This window comes from Lagopus muta, chromosome 14 (assembly GCF_023343835.1).
Source record: "Lagopus muta isolate bLagMut1 chromosome 14, bLagMut1 primary, whole genome shotgun sequence".
In the NCBI taxonomy this organism is placed as follows: domain Eukaryota; kingdom Metazoa; phylum Chordata; class Aves; order Galliformes; family Phasianidae; genus Lagopus; species Lagopus muta.
In genome coordinates this window covers 11203228-11230011 of record NC_064446.1, presented here as the reverse complement: position 1 = coordinate 11230011, position 26784 = coordinate 11203228, and the positions used below count along the sequence as shown (strand labels likewise).

General features: G+C 41.9%; 1 protein-coding gene across 9 annotated transcripts in view; it reads left to right on the top strand.

Annotated features, from left to right (window-relative positions):
• Nucleotides 1-23454, top strand: part of SGCD (sarcoglycan delta) — a 309270-nt gene extending 285816 nt beyond the window's left edge. For all 9 annotated transcript variants that reach the window (XM_048961004.1, XM_048961005.1, XM_048961006.1 and 6 more), the window contains 2 exons: nt 17105-17228; nt 18949-23454. In XM_048961004.1, the coding sequence (XP_048816961.1) occupies nt 17105-17228; nt 18949-19122 (298 nt within the window). In that variant the 3' untranslated portion in view covers nt 19123-23454. The remainder of the gene's footprint in view (nt 1-17104; nt 17229-18948) is intronic.
• The last annotated feature ends 3330 nt before the right edge of the window (nt 23455-26784 follow it).

Genomic DNA, 26784 nt, shown 5'->3' with positions numbered 1-26784 from the left:
GTGTTAGGACTGCATCCTGCAAGCAATACTTTGCCTTTAAGTATCCATGTAGGTCATGAAGTAGTGTTGCACCTACACTCCCACTAAATATCTCAATTTAATGGGTTCTTAGTTCAGTTCGATCTCTCTCCGTTGGCACTATTCTGAACAGTGGGAGAGAACCAAACAATGACTTTGTCAGAGTGTTTTGCAGAGCTTCAGATTCATGCATTCAAGCAACATCACACCAGGAGGCTAAATCTTTGAGTCTAGAGGTTAGTTACAGATAGAAAGAATAAATCAAGCAATAAAAGATGCCTATATAAAAGGATATTTCCTATGAAATGAAGATGCTTCAGAGTTCATCATAAACCCCTGACATGTATTCAGTCACTCTGCCTGCTGTCACAGTCTGAAATACATTTCAAGGTGCCTGCATATTTTTATGCTGTAACCTCTAATAAATACATAGACATTTTCAATGATGCTGCATCATACTTTGTGAACTGATATGCTGTGAAAGGGGAAGCAGTGTCAGTGCAATGGGAGTTCTGCAGGCAAAAGTTCTCTGCTACATATTATTGCCAAGGGATGTTCAGATTGGAAATTAAGAACAGTTTCTTAACTGGAAGAGTGATGGTGCATTGACACAGGCTGCCCAGGGAGGCTGGGGAGTCACTGTCCCTGGAGATGTTTGAGAACTGTGGGGATGTAACACTGAGAGACACAGCTGGCATGGTGGGATGGGTAGGGATTGGACCTGGTGACTTCAGAGGTCTTTTCCAGCTTCTTTGATTCTATTAAAAGTGTTTCTCTGGGGGCTGCAGTACGTCCAGATGTCTGGGCAATACCAAAAGGCGTTGCTTTCATAATCACCTCTTTGAGGAAGCTTTTGTCTATCTGGATGCTAGTTCTGTGTTTCTGTGTGAAGCAAAATGTATCTGTTCCTGTAGTAGCTTTTGTAGTCTAGGCCATGGTATGGATTATCAGTCATTGCATGAGAATGGAAAAGTGTCTCCTTGGGCCACGTCACTGAGCTCCTTCTGTTTAGAGATCACATCATTTTCAAAGCATTGGTTTCTTTTGGTGGTTCATTTTATTTTTACAGAACTATGTGCATAAGTCACAAAGAGGAGTAGAAAGTAAGAAGTGATACCTTGTACTTATTCTTTATGGGCTTATCTGGTTTATTTTGACATTAAAGTTTCAGCAGTAGTGGTTTCTGAAGAGCTTAAAGTATATAAACTGGAGAATTCGGGTAGTATACAAGGTGTATAGACAAAATAGATTCAGCATCACTATCTAGCTGAATAACTGTAGCTTTATCTTAATGCTAGAACAACTCCAGTAGTGAACCATATTTCCAGTGTCAAATCTTAATACATTCATGGAGATGCTGAGGCTGTTTGGCTTTATAGGCTTATAACTTGGAGTGATCTATGGGCAATGCTGGATTTGGCCAGATGGAAATTCCCTCCTTCAGTGATGTACCAGCCCCCAATGGCCAGCGAGCTGATGCAGCTGCATATAGCTCAGAGCCCAGCAGTCTGTGGACAGGCAGTGAGCGCAGCACTTGGAGATATATTGGCATCTTTGCCATTAGAACCACTATACTTTTCCTGCTGTGTGCTCAGCTAATATAAATATTCCTGAACTTCTTTTATACATACTCAGTATGCATCTGTGCCTTTTTTTGCAGAAAATACCATTTTTTTTTTTAATATTGAAATACGAGAGTGTAGAGCTTTTAGAATTCTATTTCTGTATTCATGGCACAAATCACAGTGAGAGCAAGAGCTGGGTGTCAGAGCTGCAGGACAAACTGTGTTTCTGAGTGCATCCACCAGGGCTTCACTCTTTCAGAGCAGTGTGCCAAAAGTGTGCCATTTCCACACAAAGCCTTTGGCAGCACTGGGTACAGAATGCCTCAGTAGTGCAGCTGAGCGGGAGGGCTGGTGGCTGTTCCTCGGCAGTAAATGTGCACAGCACAGCAGTCACAACCAGTAGCCTTGTCATCTCCAGCAGTAGAAAGGACCAGTAAATTCCCCTCAGAAGGGGGCTCATTTGCCAAGCCAAATGCCTGCAGTGCAGCTAACTCCACTTTCTTAGCAGAACGCAAATATAACAGTCTTTTCTATAGTGCCCAGCAGTGTTTATCTTCCAGGTTGACTGGCCTGCATTGACATTAGTGTCCCCCGAGCTTCTGAACTTAATAATTTCCAGTAGCTGCTTGCCTGCTTGAAGCAGTTCCAGTCCAGCCTCCAGTGTATTCTTCCTGTCAGTCACTATGGGAACAGCAATCAAAGCTCCTATTTATGGCTCTGTAGATGTCTGAGGTCATGGAGCACAGGTCTGGTGGGAACAATTAAAACAGGCTTTTCCAGTTATGTCTTTTTAAGTTCTCCCCACATTATAACTCTAAGTAGAGCAGTACAGTTAAAGCAGCATGACTGTTAGGATGTGATTGCCTTATAAAAGGATATCCTTTATAGGAGATAGATATTCCATGTACTGTCATCTATGGGAACATACTGAGAGTAGTCAGTATCTCTAGCACTGGATGAAACCTGCCCCAAGTTTTTTTTCTGCAAACCCGATGGGGAACTGCATGCTGCCAGGAACTGCATGCTGCCAGACCCTGCAGGGTCCCCAGGGATGCATCTCTGGTACTGGGTACTTACTGGTAAACTGAAAATTTCCAATGCTTGTATTTAGGCTGACAGTAAATGTTGTTATACCTGGTGGCTTACTCTACAATAATAAACAGGAAAAAAGTGAGAACTGTGGGAGTGCCAGGAGGGAAGGACTGTGATGAGCTTAATATCTGAGGGATAGCAGGGTAATTCTTTAGCAGAACATAGAACATATGTAAATTACATCAGAATGAAAATCACTTGGGCCAGAAAGTTGAGTAGCAAATACTATGTGAAGATATATTTATGTGCAGTTCATGTGCACTGGGTGCAGGAAGATGCTACATCAGTTTTAAATACCAGCCAGCAGGTGTGTAAACATATTTGTAAATCTTCACTCTTATCTAATGGCCCAATTATTTTAAATATTTCAAATATCTTTCTGAAAGGCTTATTACGTAAAGGAATTTGTGACCCTCCACAGACAGTCAGCAATGGGAATTTCTGCCAGAGCTGACACTAAAACTGAACAGAGGAAACATTTCACTTGTCTGTCATTTTTGGGAAGCTCTCCAAATATGTGAAGTTGGCACCAACCCATAGCATTTCCCCAATCTGTGATGGGCCCCAGTCAGCGCTGCCCCTCAGACTGCCCATACTATAGCATGTGAATAACTGCAGATGTCACGCATTCCTTCTTGAAACACAAGATAGAAAATCTCAGTTATCACCCTCCCTGCTATTTTCTGACCAGTTCCTTCCTTGACTCAGCAGTTCAGTATCTGTGTTTCTCTCTATATCTGTATCAGATTTCTTTGAGCTCTGTTCTGCAGCCTTGATATTTAGTGTCCAAACAGGTAGCTGACTCATTTCAGTATTCTATCCCAGCAGTTACCCTGGCTAATGGTAGCAAGTGGGCTGTGGAACTGATTTGGTTTGGGAGGTTGGCTTCTCCCTATGGTGTATGGAGGGGACTCAGAAGTCCTCATTTCTTTGGGGCCATCACATGAGGACTGGATTCAATATTCTGGAGCAGGAATTAATGATACTGCCTGCTGATATGTGGGGGTGTTGAATGGAAGGTTGAATCATGCGTGTTCCAGTGTGAGGGATGCAGTTTGTGCTAACTTCAGCAGGTGAAATTTCTTTGTCTATGGGAAGCAAGTAACATTTGGAAAATTGTCAGAGTGACGCTCCCAGGTGGTAGAAGTCATCTATCGTATCTTCTGCATGGAAGGATATAAGCACCCTACCTTCTTCCTGGCAGCGTTTGCTTACTGACACCCATGGAAACAACAGTAGTAATTTCACTAGAAAAGCTTTAGCAGAGTGGTGGCCACCATGAAAGGCTGTCCATATTCCGCATGTGCTCAAGGAACTCAAACAGATATTAAGTTCTTGCCTGGTTTGTTTTCTCTCCTGCTGCCTACCAAGCATGCAATCAATATATAGTGTTAATTTGACTGCTGAGAGGTACCATGAGAGTGCAGGCAATTGAGAAGAAACAAAGAATTCTGGAGAGAAGAAAACAAAACCCTGCACCTTACAGCTTTGATTGTTGTTTTTGACAGTGGTTAAATGACCATGATTTATTTTTTCTTCTGCACATTTATTCTGGGTATTTTTGGGCCAGACAAAAGAATTCAAGTTGTTTCTAAGGTTTGGAATCCAATTGCCTTTCCCTTGTTATGTTTCCAAGGAAACTCTATTGACTTCTTTTAAAGGCAGTTCTTAGGAAGTCAGTCAGGTTACGTCTCTGTACCTGGGGCCATTCCCACCACTGAGACCATCTGGTGAAGCTCCTGGTGGAGGCAGTGGCTTAGGGCCGTGCTCTGCAGTGGAATTGGCAGTTTTCTTGAGAAAGTTTTCAAATGAGTTGTCTTGGGCACTAGGAGAAATCAGCGGCAAGGAGTTGCCTGTACAACTTTGCTGTTTTGGGGAGGAGGGTGAGTTACTCCTGGGCTGTGCTGAGCCATCCCCACTGCTCTTATACTACAGTAACCCCAGGGAGCTCTGAATGTGCTCACCTAGGGTCACAAAGGCAGTTCATCACAGGAATAGAAATTGAACTCCAGTGCTTCAACCACAAAGCCAGTCCTCCTACCTGCCTCTCTTTTTCAGAAAACAAAACAGAAGGAAATGAAATTCCCTGCTAAAAACTTCTTCTAGGAAGAGATTATGACACTGAGGGGTGCTGAGTTCATTTTTATTAATCCGTTTCATTTAATCTCTGTTTGACCTGCTCTGTTAGCATCTGTGATTCTCTCTTTTACTTGGAGAAAAAAAAAAAAAGTCATACAAGAGAGGTTATGAGTGTGAAAATGTGGACTTGCCCAAGAAAGGATTGAAGGAGCTTCATGGAAGTCAAGAAATGTTGAATGCTTTCTCTTTTTGCTGTGTTGAGCCAAGAAGCAAGAAGACTGATTTCTTTGAGCTCTGTTCTGCAGCAAGGATCAGTAATTTACAGCATGGATGCTGGCAGAGCAAGAGTCAAGAGCAAGGATTGCTGTTTCTTGAGATGTGCACCCAAAGCAGCATTGCTTTGTAGCTCCCAGTATCCACCTGTCACAGATGGAGAAGGGCAGGGGTGTTGTTTCTCATTGGGAATCATAGAATCACTAATGTTGCAAGAGACTGCTAAGATCATCTAGTCAGCAACTGAATTGCTGCCATTAGGTTCAACCTGTCTCCCAGTTAAGAAAAACACTGTCCTGCATATCTCTTGAAAAATTGCCAGACTGTACCTTGAAATCCGTGTTATATTCAGGAGTGATTATATGCAAAAGATAAACAGAAATCAGTTTCATTTTTAGCTGAAGATAAATTGACCCTTAGAATTTGCAAAACATCCTATTCTCAGAATTAAAGTAGTCCCTTTGGAACATCTCTGTACTCTTTTACAGCAAGTTGGCTTTTTTAATTGCCTGATCTCTTTCTATCTGTAGTTCATTCTCCTCTCCACCCACCTCCACAATCTCTTTGTTTTCTTCTCTGCACCATTTCCCAACCTATTTTTCTTTGAAAACAAGAAATGAGCTGTAAATCTCAAATGACTTGAAGATTTTCAAAGAACTGGGAGGAAAAACTATTTCAAAAATCCCATCCCTCCCACTGCCCTGCTAACTCCAGGAGCAGCTCAGAAACTGGCCCCACCAAGTGCTGGTCCCTGCTCTCCTTCTCTGTCCTCAGAAATCTTGACTTTTTCTTGGCACTCCTCCTGAGAAAGTGTGTTCATTTTTCATGTATTTGTATTCTCTGTTGGATGTTATAGATTGTACAGAGGAAAAATTTCCAAATTATCAAAGCAGGTTGTGAATCAGTGCTATAATGTGAAGAGCAATCACCGATCAGTGATCAGTACTCATGAAAAATTCTGTTTTTCCTCAAAGACAGCTGTCAGATTAGCTAGTTTTGATACAGGAATAAGCAACTAACTTTTAGGTTATTGTCCTTTTCAGTGGTGGTATACATGATAGATTTAAGGTTAGAAAAGACCACAAAGATCATCAAGTCCAACTGTTTTGCCATCCCCCCATACCCATTAATCCACATTACTCAGTATCCTGACCTAGACAGTTTATTCTGTCACTTTGCTTCCCTAACTTTTTCAAATAGCAGTATGTGAGAAGTTGGGTGAACTGGTTCGCAATAGCATTAAGCCAGAAATAGTTATTTCTTTTCAATAGAGCTGAGTCCTGTGTCTCTATGCATGGTCATGGTTGCCTGTAGAGGGAAGGGTGTGGATGCTCATGATTGTGAGGCTGCTTTGTGTCTGTCAGACAGCAAGGCATGGAATTTCTCCTGCAGATATGAGGAGCAACTCTAGTCAAGGAGCAAGCCTGAGAATGAACCATCTGCTGGGACTCACGAAGGGTGAAATAGCTCCCTAGCTTTTGAGCAGAAGCCCAGCACACTAGAAAGCTGGATGGTTCAGTATTCCTGTGAAGTAATCTGAGGAGTTTTGGGTCATTGCTGAGACCTTATGCACGCAGACATAAAACTGTATTCCTGGTATAAATTGTGAAAGAGGCCACAACTCTGGCATATCATCCCTTTAGATGTACAATTATGCCTGTTTGCCATTTTATGAAGTATACAGAGGACAGCAAATGGTACTTCTGCATAAAAACAAAATACCTGCTACGTGCTCTGTATAGCTCTGATCAGAGGGGGGAAAATTACTACAGATTTGTGGTTGACAAGCTTCAGAAAGGGTTCGGCAGAGTGTGAAAATTGACATTTAGCAAATAGCAATTCAGCCTTCATTTTTTGTCAAGTTGCTTGGAATAAAATGCAGGTTTAAAACAAAATGTTTGGTCACTTGTTACATTGGATATTGCTTGTCTCATTACTGCAGTTAATTAAAGGGGGGACCGAAAGTCAAAGCCAGAGTCAATAAGATTGTTAATAAAGATTTAATTTGGTGGAATCATTATAAATTGACTGTACAGTGAATGGATATACCATAGGAGTATCAGTGTCGGAAGGTCTATGAATGCATTTTCAGAAATAGCCACCAGGTTGTAGCCAATTTGTCATGCTAAATAAGCTCTTCAAATCCACTTAGAGTATTCGCTACATGCTTTCAAGGGATACCACCACCAAGTATGTGATGCATACAGACTTACCTTTTTTCCAGCAGGTATTCTACCGTTTCAAATCCTTCCTGCTTTTGGTATCTCCATATTTCTTCATTGTAAGTTACTTACTCTGAAGTCCAATCTTCTTATAAGGAACAGAATAAATCATCAAGGCAGTGAAAAAGTAAATCACTGCAGAAAGCACTGCACTAATCTGAGCCTGTTCACTGTCCACATGAGATTTTAATCTGTCTGACCATTTCCATTATGTCTGACCAAGAGGCAAGTAGAAATCCCATGACAGGGAGACTTCAAAAAATAATTTTTAATGGAAGTCTGCAGCCACCTTTCATAAAGCAGTTCTGATGTAGAAGAATTCATGCAAACCACTGATGATAATGACTGCAGTATTTGCATAGCACTGCACCCCTGCCAGTATCATCTACATACTTTGGATTATCATGAGAAAGTGATTTCTCTGCCAGTGACCACATGCAGGTCTGCTCCAGGGGGATTATGCAACACCCTGGAAAAAAAAAAGAAGATTAAAAAACAAACAATTGCTTCTTCAGTCTTCTGAAGTTGGACAAAAGAGCAAGAATTCAAAGTAAAGTAGTGGGGAGTTGGTCCAGATTGATTCTTTGTGATATTTTGCTGCCTTCACTGCATGTGAAAGTCACCCTGAAGTGGAGCACTATGTATGTTAGGTTAATAAATACTTAATGCGTCAACCTAGCGAGTTTTATCTGACACAAGTCTGATCTTTCCGTTGGATTTTCTAATTTTACACCAGCTCTGGTGGCATTTGTCTTCCTGCAACCATCCAGAAGCCAACGTAACTTCTGTGATGTGCTCCAAAAGCTATTGCAATGCTTGTGACCGTTCACACTGACCAGTGCCAACTTACTGTAACCCTGTAGGGTGTTAGGACTGGGTTGACGCTGTGTTGCTCACCTCACAGCTACAGATGGGAGGTCTGAGGCCAGTTTGCCTCTGCACACGCTGCTACTAGGCAGCAAGCTATGCCAGTGGCTTGAGGAGCTACCATGCTGTTTCTATTTCTTTATTTCATTCCTGGCTTGGTAACAGTGCATCAAGATAATACCCGATCTTACCAGCCTCTTCTGTAATTCTAGCTGAAAAGGTTTCTTCCAATTAATGCCATTTAATTAGAAGCTTTCAACCTGTAATTAGAAACTTACACCAGCCCAACCTTTGTTTCTGGAAAATGCATTTCTGGTTTAGGCAATTACAGTAACATAAAAAGTAATTATTTTTCTCCATGTGTGAAATGAGTGTTCTCATTAAAGCACCCAACAGGAGGAGGAATTTGTTTTGTTTCAATTTGTTTTCTTATGTAACTTACTGCAGTAAAATAAGGTATAGCCAACACACAGAACATGGTGCTTTACATGGTAGCTGGGGCACATCTAGCTCCTGAGACTGTCCCTTGCTCCTGCTGGGAGCACAGAGAAACTGCATACAATTAACACAATGCAGTTAACAAGCCTCCGTGAAGGAACTACCAGTGATAATGTCATTTACTATCCCTCTTTTATCGTTCCAGAAGAAAAGACATTCATCCCTTGCCTTTCCTCTAACCAAAGCACGTTCTCTGCTTTTTTTTAAATCTCATGGTATCTCCTATGGTTGATTCCTGGCATTAATTATATTAATAAATAGAGCTGTAGTCTGGCTCAATCTCCTCAATCCCACCTACAACTGCTGTGATTTTATTAATCACTCCTGTGCTCCCAACTGGTAACTCCTCTCCCTTGAGAAAACAGGCATTGTGCCTCTGGCATCAGCACCCATGGGACTGTGCTGCTTTGGATGCGGCCCTGGCCTTTCCTTTTTTTGGAAGAATTTCTTCTCCGAAAAAGTGGTTCAATGAAATTCCTGGAGGTGTTCCAGAACTGTGGAGATGTGAGGGTGGGTTGAGGTTGGACCTGTTGATCTCAGTGGTCTTTTCCAACCTCTGTGATTCTGCCGTTGCCCTGGTTTTGCGGCAGTTTCCCACCACTTGGCCCCGTAACATCTCTGGATGTCGGAGCTCATCAATTAAGGCTGAAAGATTGAGCACGGCAGGACGGAGGGAATCCTGCAGACAGCTCTCTGCTCACGTCTGTCAGGCACAGTGGGGATTCGGAGCGAGACCAATCTGCTCACAGCCCACCGGGTGAGGAGAGCATCGCTGCCGTCATCACTAAAATAGGAACAATTCATTTTGCATCCCTCAGTCCCTTCCCTGGCCCTTAAAAAAAAAAAAAACCTCATCATCATCATCTTAAACTGCTTCTGTATTTACCACACATCATTTTTGACTGTCTCCCAATTTCTATGATAATTTCCTTCATTTATAAGCAACAGCATTTTTTAATTATCCAGATGATTTTAATTTTCTCAGCCGTACCTCTACTTCGTAAAACATTAATCTCGTACTTTTGTTCTTTGACAGTCTCTACCCTTCACCACTTCTCCAGTTCATGATGAAACCAGATCTCAATAGTATTACACACTACATCTTTCTCTCTAGAGTAATTTGATTTTTTTCCATTTGATCTCTCTTTTTGTCCTCTAAATGCTACGTTTTTCTTTCTGTATACCATTCTAGAGATTACTTAAAAAAAGAGAAAGAAACAGGATAACTGACGTAACTACAGCTCCTTCATCCCCTTCAGCAATTCCCATGCATTAGCCTGATAAATATTCACAAAGAATTCACAACTGTATTTTGACTTCTCCACGTTTTTCTGGTTTATTGCTTTCAGTGCTCTGAACACACAGCAGTGGGCTCCTGTGAGCCACACCTTCAGACTCCTCTGGTTTCTCATTTATCTGGACTCATTTGAATCTTTCAACATTAGCTAAGCATCTTCCTAATGCTGGCTTTGAACTGTTTTATAATGGTTTCAAACTGCTCTTGTTACAGCAGAGGGAAATGGTCAGAACTGATAGATGTAGGCTGGCAAAAGGGGAGGATTGTTCCCCACACACATTCATTCATCAGGCAATGCAGCACCTGCAGATCCCAAGCAGGACTGTTCATCTAGCATCATAATCTAAGGAAATACTAATTTTTCATCCATAATTTATACATAAGGGTAATTCACATTATTTTACCCATTCTTTTTCTCTCTTCACTCAGCTTTGTACAAAATCTCTTTAGCATCTCTGTTGTCCAAATACAGAGAAGTGAAGTTGTTACCCTCCTTGCCATTTGAACCAGACTTATCTCTGGCTCAATTAGAAAACTGTAATTTCCAATAAAGCATCACTAGACCTCTGATCCTGTCAGGTCTCTGACAGATTTAATTCGATTTTCCTTAGGAATTAACCATAGTTTGTGGGTGATAGCTCAAAGAATCTAGATCTTATTAGGAATTAGATGTGGCTATAAAAATCCATTTCAGAGTATGGCTGCATTGAAATTGTCATTTAACAGATTGGCAGCATAGACTCCGGAATCTGTATCATGATGCAGGCTGTCAAACTAAGGAATATTTACAGCTATAGCCAGGATTTACAATTGGGTGCTGTGATAATCATATATCCTTGTTTACTTCTGTAATTAATGTTGCTGTAGAAAATATCCTGGAAACCTTTCATAGGGAAGATTTATTTATGTTGATTGAGACTGTAATCAGATGTCCTCGTTCAAACAGTAATTGGAGTGCTTCATTAAAATGTAATTGCAAACAAGGTTTATGTCAATGCTGGGGAATAAATAACGGGGATACATATCTTATTATTAGTGATGATATCTTCTGTAAGCTTTCAGAGTGCTTGCTGCTTTTGTGCTGTGCCATACGTGACAACAGATTTACTCAAAATTTTGGTATCTTGATTAGGAATGAGAGAGAGATTTGCTTTGACTGTTTTTATTTTAAACTCTCACTCCAAGGCCAGGTCTCTTTTTTATTATTATTAGGGCTTTTTTTTTTTTTTTTTCGCTCTTTTCCTGTTTTTACCTTAAGCTCTGTGTCATTGCCATTGCCATATCTTAGCTCATTTTGTTCTCCTGAAATAGCAGTTCCTTACAGTAGGAAAGAAATGTAGGGCAGATGGGGATTGCTCATAACAGAGCCTTTTGCTCATTGTAAGACTGCAAGAATTTGGCTGAACTTCAGCTAAGGTTTTGACCAGATGAGTCCCAGTCCTTGTTCCTCCTCCCAAACTGTCTGCTCCGCTCTGAGCACATGTAAGGCAGTTAAAAAAAAGTTTAAAAGCATGCTGGAAATGGAAATTAAGCACAGTTTCTTTGCTCTTCAGTAAAAGCTAATTACCTTCCAATTAGTGAGTAGTAAATTATTGTGTTTTATTCTATAAATAGATTTATGTAAGATAACACAAATAATGGAGTCAGAAGTATAAGTCACTGGGAATGGGTGATCCCATTGATTTCATTGGAACAAGAGGCTTAAAACTGAAAGCAAATTTCAACCTGAGATACTGGTTCATTACCAGCAAATTGATGGAGCTCTACATTTACTTGCTAGCATAATTTACCAATTGTATGAGATGTAAGCAGGCACAGTGGTAACATTGGCTAATTTTATGCTCAATGTGAAATCTTATAGCTGGTCAGATGGATACCGTAAGAAATAATTAGAGTCATTAGAAATAATGGGCTACAGCTGCAGTAATACATGCTCTATTCTCAGTCCAGAGGTTTCTAAGCAAAATTAAATTAGCTCATGTTACCACACTGCTGCATCATATGCTCCTCACCTCCTGAGAGCAAACTTCTCTTTCCATTTCCACACTGCAGATGAAGTTTGTGCCTAATGCAGAAAAATCTCATGTTGAGAACAAGAACTTCTGAAACTCAAGGCCATTCCTTGTATTTTACCATTGCATGGCAAGTCTTGTTTGCGCTGGTGCTGAACTCTGGCGAGTATTTTCCCCAGGAATTTTTCACATCGACCTTTATTATTTTAAGGAAATGATATCAATTTTATTGGAAGCACATCGGCAGCCCTTAGCTGCTGGTGGTACTGCCCTGACATCTGGTATATCCTTTTCTCCCCAAATTCCAAAATCCATTGCCACTAGTAAGGCAAAAGATGGATTATTCAACAGGGGTTGAGGAAGGGGAGAAGAAGGAACTATAATCCATGCTGCTGGGGTGATTAATGCGACTGTTTATGGTGAAGGAAATGAAAACTAGAAGTGTGGGTAAGTAATGATCTTCCCAATGAATTTCACCGGAACCGCAGTGCAGACCCAGGTGCTGACCTCCTTCCCATTATTCCTCAAGTTTTCAAAACCAAGGAGGAATGGCACCAAAAGTTTTACTGTCTAGATTGCTCCCAGGAACACAGGATTTTCCAGCAGTAGCAGGAGGGGGCTTCACTGTGGGATGCACATATGCCATTACAGCTCTTTAAAATCAGAGTGCTTTGGTGGTAGGTTTGAGCGAAAGGGCTTAAGAGACACATTTAGCACTGTCCATTAAGCATGGTGAGCTGGCAAAAGGCTTCCTTTGCATTCATTGCCTTGCACATTGCTGTGCAGGCTGAGTGCTCAGTGGGAGGAACGGTATTTTTGATGAAGGTAAGAGCTTCTGGAGTTTTGGGAACATCAGTTATCTATTTGCCATCCATCTTTAGCTATGGTACTTACCTGACCTCAGTTATTACAGTATGTAACTGCTTCACAACCCTCATCTATTTACCTTTCCATTCTCCCTGTGGAGCTCGGAAGTGCAATTACCTCTGTTGCAGAACTAAGTACGATTAAGGGTCAGATTTGCTATGGTATTTAGGTACTCAATGGGATTTTCAGAAGTACCCAACACCTGGTGTACTAAGTGGATCTTAGGCTTCTTCAGTAGTTGTGAAAATCCCATTACTTGCATTCTTTGAAAAATTTTGGCTCGCTTGGTGACCTGGGAGCTATAAGAAAGGTATCCATGGTCATCACCCAGACAAGAGGTTGTAGGTAGGACAGGAGCAAATTTTTGGCAGTAGCAGAATCATTTTATCTCAGTTGTGAATTCATCAGGTTTGGAAATAGGTGTAACTCTGCATAGCAGTGAACCTCCTCTACTTGCAAAGCTCTGTCAGAGAGGTCCTCAAGACAGTGGAGCAAAAATAAGCAGTGCCTGTGGTCAGTAAGAAAGAGCTTATGAGCCAATTGGTGGGATGGAAATTCAAGAGCAGGAGCAAATAATGAAACAATCTGTATTCATGCACCTTTGCAGCCTACGGCTGTAAGTACGGGCTTACACCTAGCCAGGAGATGTGAATCCTGCTGAAAGCTCCAGAGTATCCTAGTGAAAAACAAATGTTGATTTTGAACAAATTATCTGTTCATCGCTAAATCATTTTCTTTCATTATTAGTCTTCAAATTGGTTCTGCTCTGGAAGGCAGAATTAGGTTTAAAAGCAGAGTGTCTCTTAAATGCTTGCTTCAAATGAAAGTATTCGGTAAACATTTCTCAAAGCTCCTAGAGCATAAACTCCTCAACTCCTTTCTGGGGCTTTGCATGGATTTTTCAGCTCGTGATTTAAAGACAGATGTTTCAGGGATTCATTCAGGAAACAGAAAATAATCAAATTAAGCCCCTTGCGTTCATATGCCCCTCTAATGCCAAAGACAATTTTACCAGAACCTTTTTGTCCTTGCTTTCAGTAGCATAAACTGGGGCAACTGTCCCATGCAGACAGGAGATACTGCTGTCAAACAGGGGTAGAAGAGTGAGAAGAATAAAATTCTGAACTCACAGTACAAATACTACACGAGCTGCAAGCATACGATTCTTATCGCTGGAAGAGCTGCCTGTTGCTGTTAATTTAAAGTTCTTAAAAAAAAAAAAAAAAAGCTCTGGGCTTCAAAATGATACTTTTAACATTAAAGGGATGGGGTTTGGTTAATTCAGCATGCCAGCAAGATTGCAACTGCCTGAGCCAGTAATTTAGGAGAAAAACAATTAGATTTGGCTCAGCTAATCTTAAGAAAGACACGTGGTTCTGCAAAGAGCAGAACCCCAGTGTTATGTGCTGGTGCCATGTTACACCATGGGCTATCAGGAGATGCTTGAGAAGGACCTCTGTGGTGCAAGAGGGATTAGGATATGTATAAAATTGCATGGGCTTCATCAATGTTTTGAAGATACTGTTCTCCTGCCTGTAGGATTCCACTGGTTGGAGGATGGAGGACAACTTGTGCCCTTTGTTAGATACAAAAAGAGAATAAAACTGGGGGGCAGTGTTGTCTAACAAAATTCTTGGTGCTTGTTTGCTTATTCAAAGCAGGAATTTAGCTAAGTTTGATGTTACAAGGACTTGTGTGCATAAGGAAGGTTCTGGAAGTAGAATGTCCCCTCCTGTTCATTGCAGGAGAGTTAGACTGGATGACCTTTAAGAGTCTCTTCCAACTCAGACGTTTCTAAGATTCTGTGATTCCATGATCCCCCAGCATGGGAAGCTATTTGTTAATTCCCTGTTCCTTAGATCTCTCCAGTACAGCACTGGTGTGGGAGTGGGAGACTGCTCTCATAAAGGGCAGCAATCGAATGCTGTTGCTGTATCTGAGTTTACTTGCACTGTGGTCTCTGATCAGTGTTTTGCACTTAGAAAGTTTATTTGTTCTTGGCCAGAAGAGTTACAAGATTAACGGATGAACAAAAGTTTTGAGACAGCCAAGGCGTGAAAGAAATTGAAGCCACTGAGATCGAGCTGAAGAGCCACCTGGCCATGGCTCTCAGGAATTATTTTATCCTCAGATTAGCTCAGTTGTTTTGGGGATTGGGCATGTCCTCTAGTCAACGTAGCCACAGTGACTTAAGACTTTCCTGGCCCCAGATCTGTTCCTCCTCTGGAGGATTCTGGAGCAGCAGCAGTGGGACACAACGTGTGCCCACATCCTACAGCCCAGATCCTGGGGCTGAGTGCGTGTGGAAGGTCCTTAGCACTGGGGGCTGTGCCACCAAAGGTGAGAGCTGTGAATGGCAGAAATCCCCAGTGAAAATGCGAGGCAAGCAGTACGTTCACCCACCATAATGAAAGCCACCAGAATGCATGTGCCAGAGCACAGGGGCTTTGTGCTCTGACTATTTTTACCAGAAAGGAATTCTAACAGATAAGAAAGGCAGTTATTGCAATTGGAAGGTCAGAGAGGTTCTTATATGAGGTAACACTATTTAACGTCAATCATTCTTTGCAGGCTTTTTCTCCACCATGCCATCTGCGATTCAATCAGGAAAAAGTAAAAGAAAAACAAGTAGCAGCAGCCACCTTAACCTTTGGTTCCTTGTGCAGGGAACAGCCACGGGCTGACACCAGCAGAGGGATCAGAAGAAGGTTTATGTGGGAGGTAACTTCCCTCTGGAGAGCAAACAAAAAGCAGCTCAGGATGGTTGAGCAGAGGATGGGAACCATGAGGCTGTGCTTAGTCTGTGCCTCACTTCTCTGAGATTTAGATTGAGTTGAGTCAGCCAGGAAATCATGAGCGAGTTTGAGCTCTTAAGAGAAAGGTGTTTGAAACCCAACAACTTGAAGACACCTGCAAGAGGGAGGGTCATAACTTGGACTCCACACAGAGCTGTGCCTCTGCTTTATTGAACTGTTGGCTGCAATAAATATGACCAAACTCCCTCAGTCTCTTGTAATGTTTTCTTAGTACCAGCAGGAGTCCATTTAAGAATACACTGACTTGCACAAATGATTCTATATGAGGGGAAGAGAAACAGCTAAAGTACTGCTTCAGTAATGCAGTCAAGTCCTAAAAGATGCCCAGGAGATCTGGGTGGGTGTGTGCATCCTCGTGCTTTGGTTTTGTCACTATGGTCACTGCCCAAAGCACCCCAAGCAGAGGATCTTTTGTTCAAGTTGTCCTTCTGGCTTCAGCTGGTGAGATCACAGTTGAGATTTGCTGATGGTACAGAAAGTTAGCTGTGATAAAGTCAATAGGGAGGAATTGCCAAAGAGGGAGAAATGGTTTTTTATTGTTATTTTCAATACAGAAAGTAATGAGAGTCTGTTTTATAAAGAAGAGAAGGGACAAGTACAATACAGGACCTATGAATGAATAATCAGACAGAAAGACTGAACCTTGCACTTCCAGATCTTAAAGCATTAACCTCAATTGCCTGAAATGAAATGTTTGGCTGTGTTAGCCAGAGCTGTAATGGGGTTGTCGGGTCTCCCTCACATAACCACAGTTAGGAGAGGTCAAAGCACTGGGAGGCTGCTGCTGTGAGTGCTACAAAGAGAGCACAGCACTGGAGACCTGGAACTTGGGGGATTTCCATCTTTTTCTTTTGTTCATTTTCTTATGTCATTAAACCTTTAAATACTTCACGTTACAGGGCATCAGAATGAATTTACTCCTGCTTAGCAGTGCTTTGAGGAAGAAAAGTGCTTGCGCTTTCTGTGTAGCTATCCTGCTTTGCTAATGTCCTCCGTTAGTATTCATTAGTTACAAATCTGAGCTATTGCATGAGGGAGTTAATCACGGTGGAAGCTTTATTGCACCTCACTTCTCGTTACAGCATTTACAGCTCAGCAAAGCTGATGTGAAATGCTGGCAGATTGGATTTGTAGACTCTTTACCACATTCAGTTGGATATTAGGAAAGATTTGAGTACAGGCTGCCCAGGGAGGTGGTGGAGTCACTGTCCCTGGAGGTTTTCAGGAAGAAGGAGGATGTCACATTGAGGGGTGTGGGTTAGTGAGCATGGGGGGAGTGAGTTGGGGTTGGAGTAGGTGATCTTAGAGGTTTGTTCCATCCTTAATGATTCTATAGTTGCAGGTAGTTTCTTTCTGCTGGCTGAACCAGCTGTAAATCTGAACTTCAGGTGGTGCCAGGCTGCCTTGCAGTGTGCACTCAGACTGTTCAAGACCACAGCCCAAGGTTACACGTGAATCCTCAGCACACCAGGCTCAGTAAGACCCTTTTCTCTTGCAGACTGGAGTCGCCCACACGCGCACTGGTGATGGAGGCTCCAAAGGGCATCGAGATCAACGCTGAGGCCGGCAGCTTGAAAGCCACGTGCAGGACAGAGCTCAGGCTGGAATCCAAAGATGGAGAGGTAAGCAAAGAGCGTCAAGCTTTCCGGCAAACACAAACCAAGGTACAGATCTCTGCAGATTTATAACCTTCCCGTTCACTTAGTACTTGAAAAACAAGTTTTAAGTCGCAGGACCATGATTCTATTCTAAAAGCACTGGTGAAGCCTTCCTAGCACAGGTTCTGCTAGCAGTGATTGAACACATCATATGCAAACAAGGCTCACTCTGTGGAGAAGGCTAATTCATTATTTTTAAAGTGCTCGGATAATAGCATCTGTGGTTCAGGCAAATTTATACAGCAGTAAAGTACACAGCGCTCCTAAATTCTTTGTTTCCTTGTCACTTTAAAGCAGGATTTACGTGTCCAACATAATTAAGTCTTTTATCATACATATTTTCTATGAGAAGAGCTTAATTCACCCGTATTGATCCGAAAAGCTTTTATAGCTGATGTTTTCATTTTGGAAAGAATGTGAACATTAGGAGACACAGGGTGTTGCAATGGGAAAACTTCTAAAGGGAAAGAGAGAATAACTAAAGCTGATAAGAGAACAGAAGTAAAAGAGGTGTTGAGTTAAACCTCTTCTGGTGTCTCAGGAGAGTGTGCACATCCGTTCTCATCCCCTCCTTCTGCCACAACTGTGGAAGACACTGAAGGATGTGGATGATGGGAACCCAAGGAGAGCCTCATTGGAGGCCTCCCATAGGATATGAGATCTGGTACGGCCTGCTGTTTTCCTATCTTTGTGTCCTCAGTGATTCACAGATTGAGATTCTTATTGCGATTTCTGTTATTTCTAAACATTTGCATTTTAAGATATTCCAGATCCCCCTGGCAAGGAGTTTAAAACAAAACAAAGCAAAACAAAAATAGCAATAAAACTCTTAACTAATATACTGCAATTGAAATTCAAGGCATTTCATGACTGCAAGCAGTTGCCTTCATGTTTTTTAATGCTAATTTTGCTCTTTCAGGCAATTAGATGGCTGGATACTAAAACAGAAGTGATCTTTACTGTAATCACAAGATAAGTGTCAGTTGCCCTGTAATATTCTGGGCTGTAGGTTATAGAATCCTATAGAATGACTATAGAATAGTCATTTGAGTTGGAAGGAGCTCTTAAAATCCGTCTGGTCCAACTCCCCTGCAATGAGCTGGGGCAACCACGTCTCCACCAGGTTATCTTAGCATGCTCTTCTCGGTCATGTTATAAAATTTCCCTTTATGTTCAGTTTTATAGGAAGAAATTTAGATCTGTTATGGCTTTTAAGAAATTTTTAATATACATAATAATAATACACATAAAGGTGTTACGTGTACACATACAGCACAGATAAAAATGAGTGCTGTGAGTCTTCAAACATGACTAGAAATGAGAGCAGAGCGCCAGAAGTCCCAACAAAGGAGAGGGGTCATCACTGCATGGAGGTGATCCAAACGTGCTGCTCACCAAGCAATGAGGGCACTGCCATCACACTCCTGGGTGCTGCAGGACACACGCTGGTGTCCCAGGAAGTTATAAGCCAAGGAAACATGAACAAACAGAAAAAGAGTGGAACCAGTCTCGTGGTAAACTCACAGACATGGATGTCAGCCTTTCCCCAGCTTCACACACTTGGCTGCCCAGTTTTTGTAGCAGCTCAGTTGTCCAGAAGAGGCCTCCTTAAATGCAAGATCAAAAATAACAGCTCTTCACTAATCCTTTCTCCTTTTTTCTTTCTCCTCTCCTCCGACTTCAGATAACATTGAATTCTGCAAAAATCAAACTACCTAACTTGCCTCAAGGATCTTCCTCTTCTGCAGGGTCCAGGCAAAAAATCTACGAGCTCTGTGTGTGCCCCAATGGGAGGTTATTTCTGTCTCAGGCAGGCACTAGTTCCACCTGCCAGATAAATACAAGCGTCTGCCTTTGAGAGACAATTTGCAGTGGGGCATCGCAGGCAGCACAAAAGCCAATTCTGGTCTCCTAGGTTGCAGCTGCCAACTATTTTTACTAGAACACAGAAAGCCTATCAAAGACTTTTTTTGTGTGCGCGCGTGTGTGTGAATATATATATAAAAATATATATATATATAAAATTATATATATCCTCTGTGTAAAATGATGTTTCAGTACAAGGAATCCCAGGGTGACCCTGTTACATTTGTGTAGCATTTCTCTTTCCCACACCAAAATTTACTGGTACAATCTACTGAATTGGGCTTGATGCTCCCCTGGACCCTTCTGTAATAGTACAGTCTAATGATCACCCCTTGTTTTTGACCATGTTCTAAGAGTAGTGGGATTGCTGAGCCCGGAACCAATGTAGACCCACCAACATACTAAAAGAAGAGTAGCGTCTCTGATTATTTTTGCACCACTATATCAGTGGCATGAGGAAAACAGAACAGCCAAATGTGCTCTACTGCTTGCCTAGAGTGATCCAAGACACTTGGGGTTAAACTGCACTCTTTAATTTTCACCTGAAGCATAGCTCTGTGTTGGAAGAGATGGGTTGCACTTTGCCAATAGAGAAGTCCTAATCTTGCTGAATTACTTTCTGAAGGACTCTGATTCTTGCCTGTACCTGTAATGAATGCCTTGTGCTATTCAAATGTCACACTCAGCTCTAACCCCAACCTGAAGTCATCTCTGTGCTAACAAAATTAGCATTGTATTTGTTCTTGATAGGGAAAAAAGTTATGAAAATTGGACTAGAAGAGAAAAATCTTGAACCAGTTTAGTTAACAGGTGTCCTGGATTACCCTACGGCAACCTCTATTACCACCTTTAATTTTGAAGTGATCTAACATACCTGAGAAGGTGTAAGATTTGGAACTTACCCACCAGCACCTATAGAAACAAAGAAAATCACCTGTTGAATTTCTGTGTTTCTATGGGTTTATCTGGATTTGATGTATAATATCTATGCTATGTTAGAATTTTTGTCCTCTTTCTATTCAGGACACGCAGTCCAAGATCACGTACATTTTGTGGAGGTTGCAAAAGTCAGAGACGCTGACAATGAAATAGATATTTTTTTAAGACTCTAGAAAGATTCTGACAAATTCAGATTACTGTGAAGTGAAGGCTTTGGATGCTGGTTCCTCTAGAATTCCAGCCCCAGAATCTCTGTGGTCAGATCTCTTCACGGGTGTGTTTTTCTTACTGAAGTCAAGGAGTTACTTGAAGGCAGGATAAACCATAAATCTGATCTGGTGACGTTACCAGTGATTACCTTTTGAGGAAAAAAAAAACTGAAATGAGCCCAGATCTTTTAATTTTGACCCATAACTGCATCCACATGCATGTAAGAATCGTTTAAAAACCAATGTACTAATTAGTGCAAAAGGGTTCAAGTCACAGTAAATCTCATGAGGACAGCAAGGTTTCTACACCACTGAGATGCTACTGAAAATATTGCCTCATGTGCAAACATGGCAGATCTGTGCCCATTCCTAGCGGTATCTGAGCAAAGCTGGTATTCTTCAAGCAATTTTCAAGATACAATGTCACTGACGGTAATTTGTAGAAATAATTTAGCCCTTTCCTTTGGAACATATTTCCACATGTTTTCATGTGGTCTGAAAAGTACCAGGTTTGATGTTCTTAAATGATTGATTCTAGCCTGATCCCAAACTGGCTGGACTCAATGGGAAGATATCCATGGCATTTTGATTGGATGTTGCTTCCCAACAAAGCAACGCTCCCATAAAATTTATTTCTGAAAGAGGATTGAGTTATCTACATATATATCTCTGATGCTTTCAGATTAATGAACAAATTCAAATTATTTGTTAATGAATTATTCCTGTAATTATTATCTTGAGTCAATGTTCGAATGCAAAGGGTCACCCAGGATAACAATTGTATTGGGACACAGGACTATACCATCTCTGTTCAAAGAGGGGAATTGTGCCTATGCCTTAAGTCAATGCACTCAGCAAGGAGAAGCACATCATATTTATCTTGTTATAAAAACTAGTTTATTTGGGGGGAGGGACAGGAGGGTGTCTTGGGAAATGGTTGTGCAACTTACTTAAAACAGATATTAATGAAATGTATTAAGACTGTAGGGGCACCGAGAGTGACAACTGTTGTTTTTTTTACCACGTTAAATATAGCAAAATACTGTGTATGTTACCTCTGGGATCACAAGTGAAGTCCCATTCATAGTCCTACATTTTCTATAGATTTTTTTCCCTGTTTCATTTAATACTGGTCACAGGCATTGTATCAAGCATGGCCCAATTCATAAACAAATCCCATGTTTGCAAGCACATGAGTGGTTGTGAAGATGCATGCTGCAGGAGGTACATCCTGTACAGAAAACAAGTTGGGTTAACTTTCCCTTCCCTGAAGGTACCAGTGCCAGTTGGTAGCATGGGGCTGAGCACAAGGAGTGGCCCAGAGGGGATACTGTGTCCAAATCCTTTACTCTGACCCCCAGTGCCCGGTGGTCAGTCCTCATCCCAAATACCCTTGGGCTGCTCTGCAGCAATTTCACTTTGATCTGATGGTCTTTTCCACTGCGGTCTTGGATGAGATGAGCACCCTCATAACTTGGGAAGACCATGAGATTGCTTAAGAACATTAATTTTGGTATGACTGTCTGTGGGGGAGCTGTTAGAGAACAGCCTTACACCTCTGTGCCGCTACTGTTTTCTGCAGAAAGTGAACTATGGGTACCTTAATTATGCCTAGATAAAGGAGTTCAATATATTCTACAATTTTGTCTCCATTTTTAAAAGTATAAAATGATTTTCTCTGTGCATGGAGACTGAACCCATGCAGAGACTTGAAAAACATTTGACTCTCACTTCAGTTTTAAGACCACAGTTCAGATGATGCTGCTTGGTCTTGAGTTGGCCATGTGAGTAATCCTCTGCTGTTCAGTGAGTGGCAAACCAGGGCAAGCAGGATTGCATCTATGAGAGTCCAGGGGAAAGATTGCATTTTTGTTTAAAAAGCAGCATGCAGTCACATCCAGCCACCTCACAGCTCATAGTTTGTTCTCTGGGGACAGTTGTGGTGTGACTAACTCACCTGCTGGGAGAGGCAGATGATTAAGGTTCGGTTTTCCTCCTGCCTTGTTCAGAAACCACTCACAATTGCTTTACCTGTATGGGTTGGTTTTCCCTGAGTGCAAAGTAAGTCACAACATCCCTGTACATACACTCTACCTGCTGTTGATAAATGCCAAAAACAATTAAGGGTTTGTGTATTTCTTTATGAATTGGGCCTGCAGTTTAGTTCAATTGAGCATTTGCTATGAGGGGAGATGGCATTTATCTCAAATCAGAGTTTAGTTTTACCTCTTAGCACTAAGGCAAGGCTGGGGTGGGTGGTGAATTTGTTCATGCTGAGCCCAATGGAAGAGATGCCAATGTCTTCGTGGCCTGAGCTAAGGCAGGAGCCTGATGGGTGAGAATTCATGGCACTAATGCCAGAGGAAACAGTGCCAGCAGCTGTGGTAGCTGTGGAGCTGAACTGACTGCACCATGTGGGGTCCTGCATTGCAGCTATGTGCATTGCAAACATTGAAATGCTAATCAAGAGACTGTGATACTAGTGTCAATGTCCCTTAGGCAACCAGATAAAGATAAATGCTTTTATGTGTTGTAGCTCTTAACTTTACAGGGTTTTGGGACCTTGTTAAATTTGCTTTCAATGCCACACTTCAGTACTGACTGTCAGTGTTTAGCTGTACACCAGTACCTTATGCATATGTCATGTATGACCCTTCTGCTGAAAAGAGTTGGGAGGGCGGGCATAAAGTAAAAAGATTTTGCTATTAGCAAAAGCAGAGATCCTAATACCAATGGTACAACCACATGTGTTCTCCACGTACCTTTGCTTTGGTTGACTTTTAAACTTTTTTGAAGGGTGTTACCTGGTAGTCAGTGAAATGGGTGGCTGTAGAGTACAAAGATATGTTAAAATGAAAGGAAGTCATTGAAAAGGGGAGGCCAGTAACTGTGAAAATAGGTGTGTGACCTCTGTAGGTATACATGTTTAGAAAATGAAGTGATGTGTATTTGTTTCTCTCAGTCACATGCTGTCAAACACCTGGATTTTAAGAGTTTGTTGGGTTTTTTTTCCCCTCATTTAATCACAAGTATCACAATGCACAAAGAAAAAAGCTTAAGGCATTCACCTAGCAGTCCCACCTGCAGTACAGCAAAACAATATCTGAATCAAGAACCCCCCCCCTCTAGAAACTACTTGAAGGCTGAGCAGAGATTCCTATGGAAACCTGTGAATAACCTGGTCAGTTTGCATCATACCTAGTTTGCAGTGACGGGTGGTCTTAGAAGAGATTAACTTTTGTTGTCATAGCATACATGCACACACACATATATAAGTGGTTAGCTGCACTTGTTTACAACAAAAGACATATTTTCTTTATTTGCAGTTATGGCTTTAAGTTTCACATTGCAAAAGACAATGAGAAAAGACCAAAGATTACAGAAATTAATCCTTTCTCTGGTTGCCCTCACACCTGAAATGCATTAACTTTAATGGTGCTTTTTGGAACTGGGCAGGAAAAACACAGGTTTATCACATAGATGCATGTGAGAGCATACAGCAGCAGGAAGCCTTTAATTTCCTTCATGGAGAGGAGTGAAAATAACCTGGAATTCTTTAGGTGTGTGCAGAAGTTAAGGTTACCTGGAAAGAGAAACATGAGAAAATAACCAAAACGTTAAGAGAGATCGTCCTGGGCTGAAGGTGTAACTCAACTGAGGAAATGTCGATTGCTGGCTGTGCACTCGAGCATCAGCAGATGAGGATACTGGTAGGACACACCAATAGCAACCAACCTTACAACCAACAATAGCACCAATAGCACCAACAATAGCAGGATGCTCCCGTGAAACCATCCAGGTCTTCAGTCCTTGGAATTCGCAGTCACCCTGCTCAGTGAAGAAGAGAAACTGTGCTGAAATGATTTTATTACAAAGAGCATGCCATAAAACCAAGAAAATCTGGGGCTGTTCTGTTTGGCTGATGGGTTTTGTTGTCTTTCTCTGTTGTTGTTTTTTTTAATGTCTGACATTTTAAATTTGCAAATGTCATCATCCAGAACTCACCTGAACAAATGCAGGGAGCGCTCCTGTCAAGCTCTGGCAATCAGGAATTGGTGCTCCTCAAACAAACACAGCAGCGCCTTCATTCTCATTGCCCTTCTTGTTGAGAAATGCAATCACTGTAACATTTCCATTTTCCCCATTGTAAGCTTTTTCATCAGCTCTGAAATTGCTGTGTAGTATTTCAGTGGCAGTATTTCTGCATTGGGGTGGCCTGCAGCCCCCACTGCCGCCTCACACCTCCAAAGACCCAAATCAGCAAGCATGGGGCAGCAGCACTAAGGTGAAATTTAGGCCTTTTAGGTAAATTCTGCACAACAGCTGCAGTGTTTTCACAGCTGATGCAGCCAAGTCTACAGCTGGGCTGAAGCAGAGCTGAACACTGATGTGGCTCTGATGAGATTATTCAGGAGAAGAGTGCATTATGGAAGGCGGACAGGAGGGAGAGGGAAGAAGTGGCTAGAGACATCACCTTAATCATGGTAATGCAGCAAACTTCTTTGTCTGTTTACACTGTTATACATTAAATTAATAACGTCCATTTCACTAAATATGGTAGCAATTATGTTTGATCTTCCCTGGTGCACAGTGGAATTACTTCAGTGGAAGCACTTACAGCTTGGGCTGCTTGAGATGGCCAAGGTGTTGTTTCCATCCACAATAACCATAATGGCTTGGGGCTCGGATGGAAATTATAGCGAGTGGCTTGTGTTTAGAAAGCTTTTAAATTTACTGTGCTTGAGAAGCACATGGTTATGCACAGAGAGCCCCAAGGCTTTATCATTTAAAACTCTTGTCCTGCCACCTGAATTGCATCGTGCCCACATGCAAAGGGACGCACTTCTTTATACATGAAAAGATGAATATTTAAAACTGTGGGATTTATATCCTGAGCAACGAAGAAAGTGTGATCATAGTAAATTGCTGAGATTTCCCATCCAAGTCACATTAAATCAGAGATGCAAGTATGTCAGTCCCTTAACTTGCTGATTTGCTAAAGATGTTAATTTCTGCAGGAAAGTCAGCCCTGGTGTCACATCCAGGAAAAGCCTCACCTCGGTGCAGCTCATTGCCATGCCACAGCTGGATTTGAGGGCTGGGTGGGTGGCAGTGGGCTCCTGGCTCAGGGGGCAGCCAGATTTCCTTTGAGGCCACCATCTCCATGGACAGAGTGAGTGTTTGTTTGGTTTAACCAGTGTTAAAAAGTAGAAAGGATGTCTCCACTGTGGAGCAATACACAGTTGTGTATATCTGTCATTCAGTTGGCCTGAGCTTTCTGACAGTAAATGTCAGAAAGAAATTTGTACAAAACCCTTAGGTTTATTTTTCTCTCTGTTCCCAAATGCTTTGAGTAACAACGTGTGACCTTAGTAAAAAGGTCTTTGTTTTCTCAGATTAAAAAAGACACTGCCAACCTTTCACCAGGTCCAGCCCAAATTGAACCTCACCCTTTCTAACAGCTCTACCATGGGCAGGAATAGGCCCACTGCAAAGAACAGTTTGTGTGCATCTCTGCATGGAGTAAGAATTTGAAGTTGCATCGTACTTTCACATTATCCCCCGTTAGAAAGGCTTAACTGCTGATAGGAGATAAAGCTTCCTGAAGCCTCATACAGCTCAATGCATCATCCCTTTCTAAAGCAATGCAGCTTCTTTCTTGTTTCAAAGATTTCCTCATAACAGAGTCCTTGAAACATCGTCAGGCAGGCTCGCGCTGTGGAGCAGAAGAATAATTAATTGTGGGTGGCTCTATTTCTATTGAAGGCTGGATTATAGTTGAAAGAATGTTGCTGTTATTTCTCCCACTCTGAGCTGCAAGCACCACACACACCCCAGCACTCTGACTGCATTCCTTCCAGGGTTGTTCCATGTACCCAGGGAGGAAGAGCCTGCTGCTTTGGGCCTCACCTGGGTCTTCCTAGCCTCATGCACTTACTGTCAGTGCTGTTCTTGATGTACCAGATAGCAAAACACAGCAGCAGTGCTAATGATTTTAAAAGTGATGTGTGGCTGCAGTCATGGTGGTGGTTATTGGTTGCTGCACTAGGAATTCTTTGTTCACTCCAGAGGCAGCAGCTGCACTGAGGCCAGGGGGGCACTGGAGCTCTGCTGTTCCCATGAACTGGGTTGGGGCTGCGCTGTCTGCAGGATTTCCTTTCTGGGGTTTTCAGAGTTAGGAGTAACAAAGCCTGACCTTCTGAAAGCAGAACCGACCACTCATCACACCTTACATTTATGGAAGAAGGGCTCCATGATAACATTCCCACCCAGATTTCTCCCTAGATCAGAGCTATTCCTGAGCCATGAGCCAGAACTTGTTCTGGATCTGCACTGTGCAGTACTTCGGGTGCAGAGAAGGGGTTGACCTGCTGGATCTGACTCAGATCCATTCTATTTCATTTTATTTTTTGCCTGCCCCTTATTTACTTAGTTTCTTTGTACATGAACACTAATAGAGTTGTTGATGGTAACCCAACAAATCCAAACTCCACATAATTAAACCC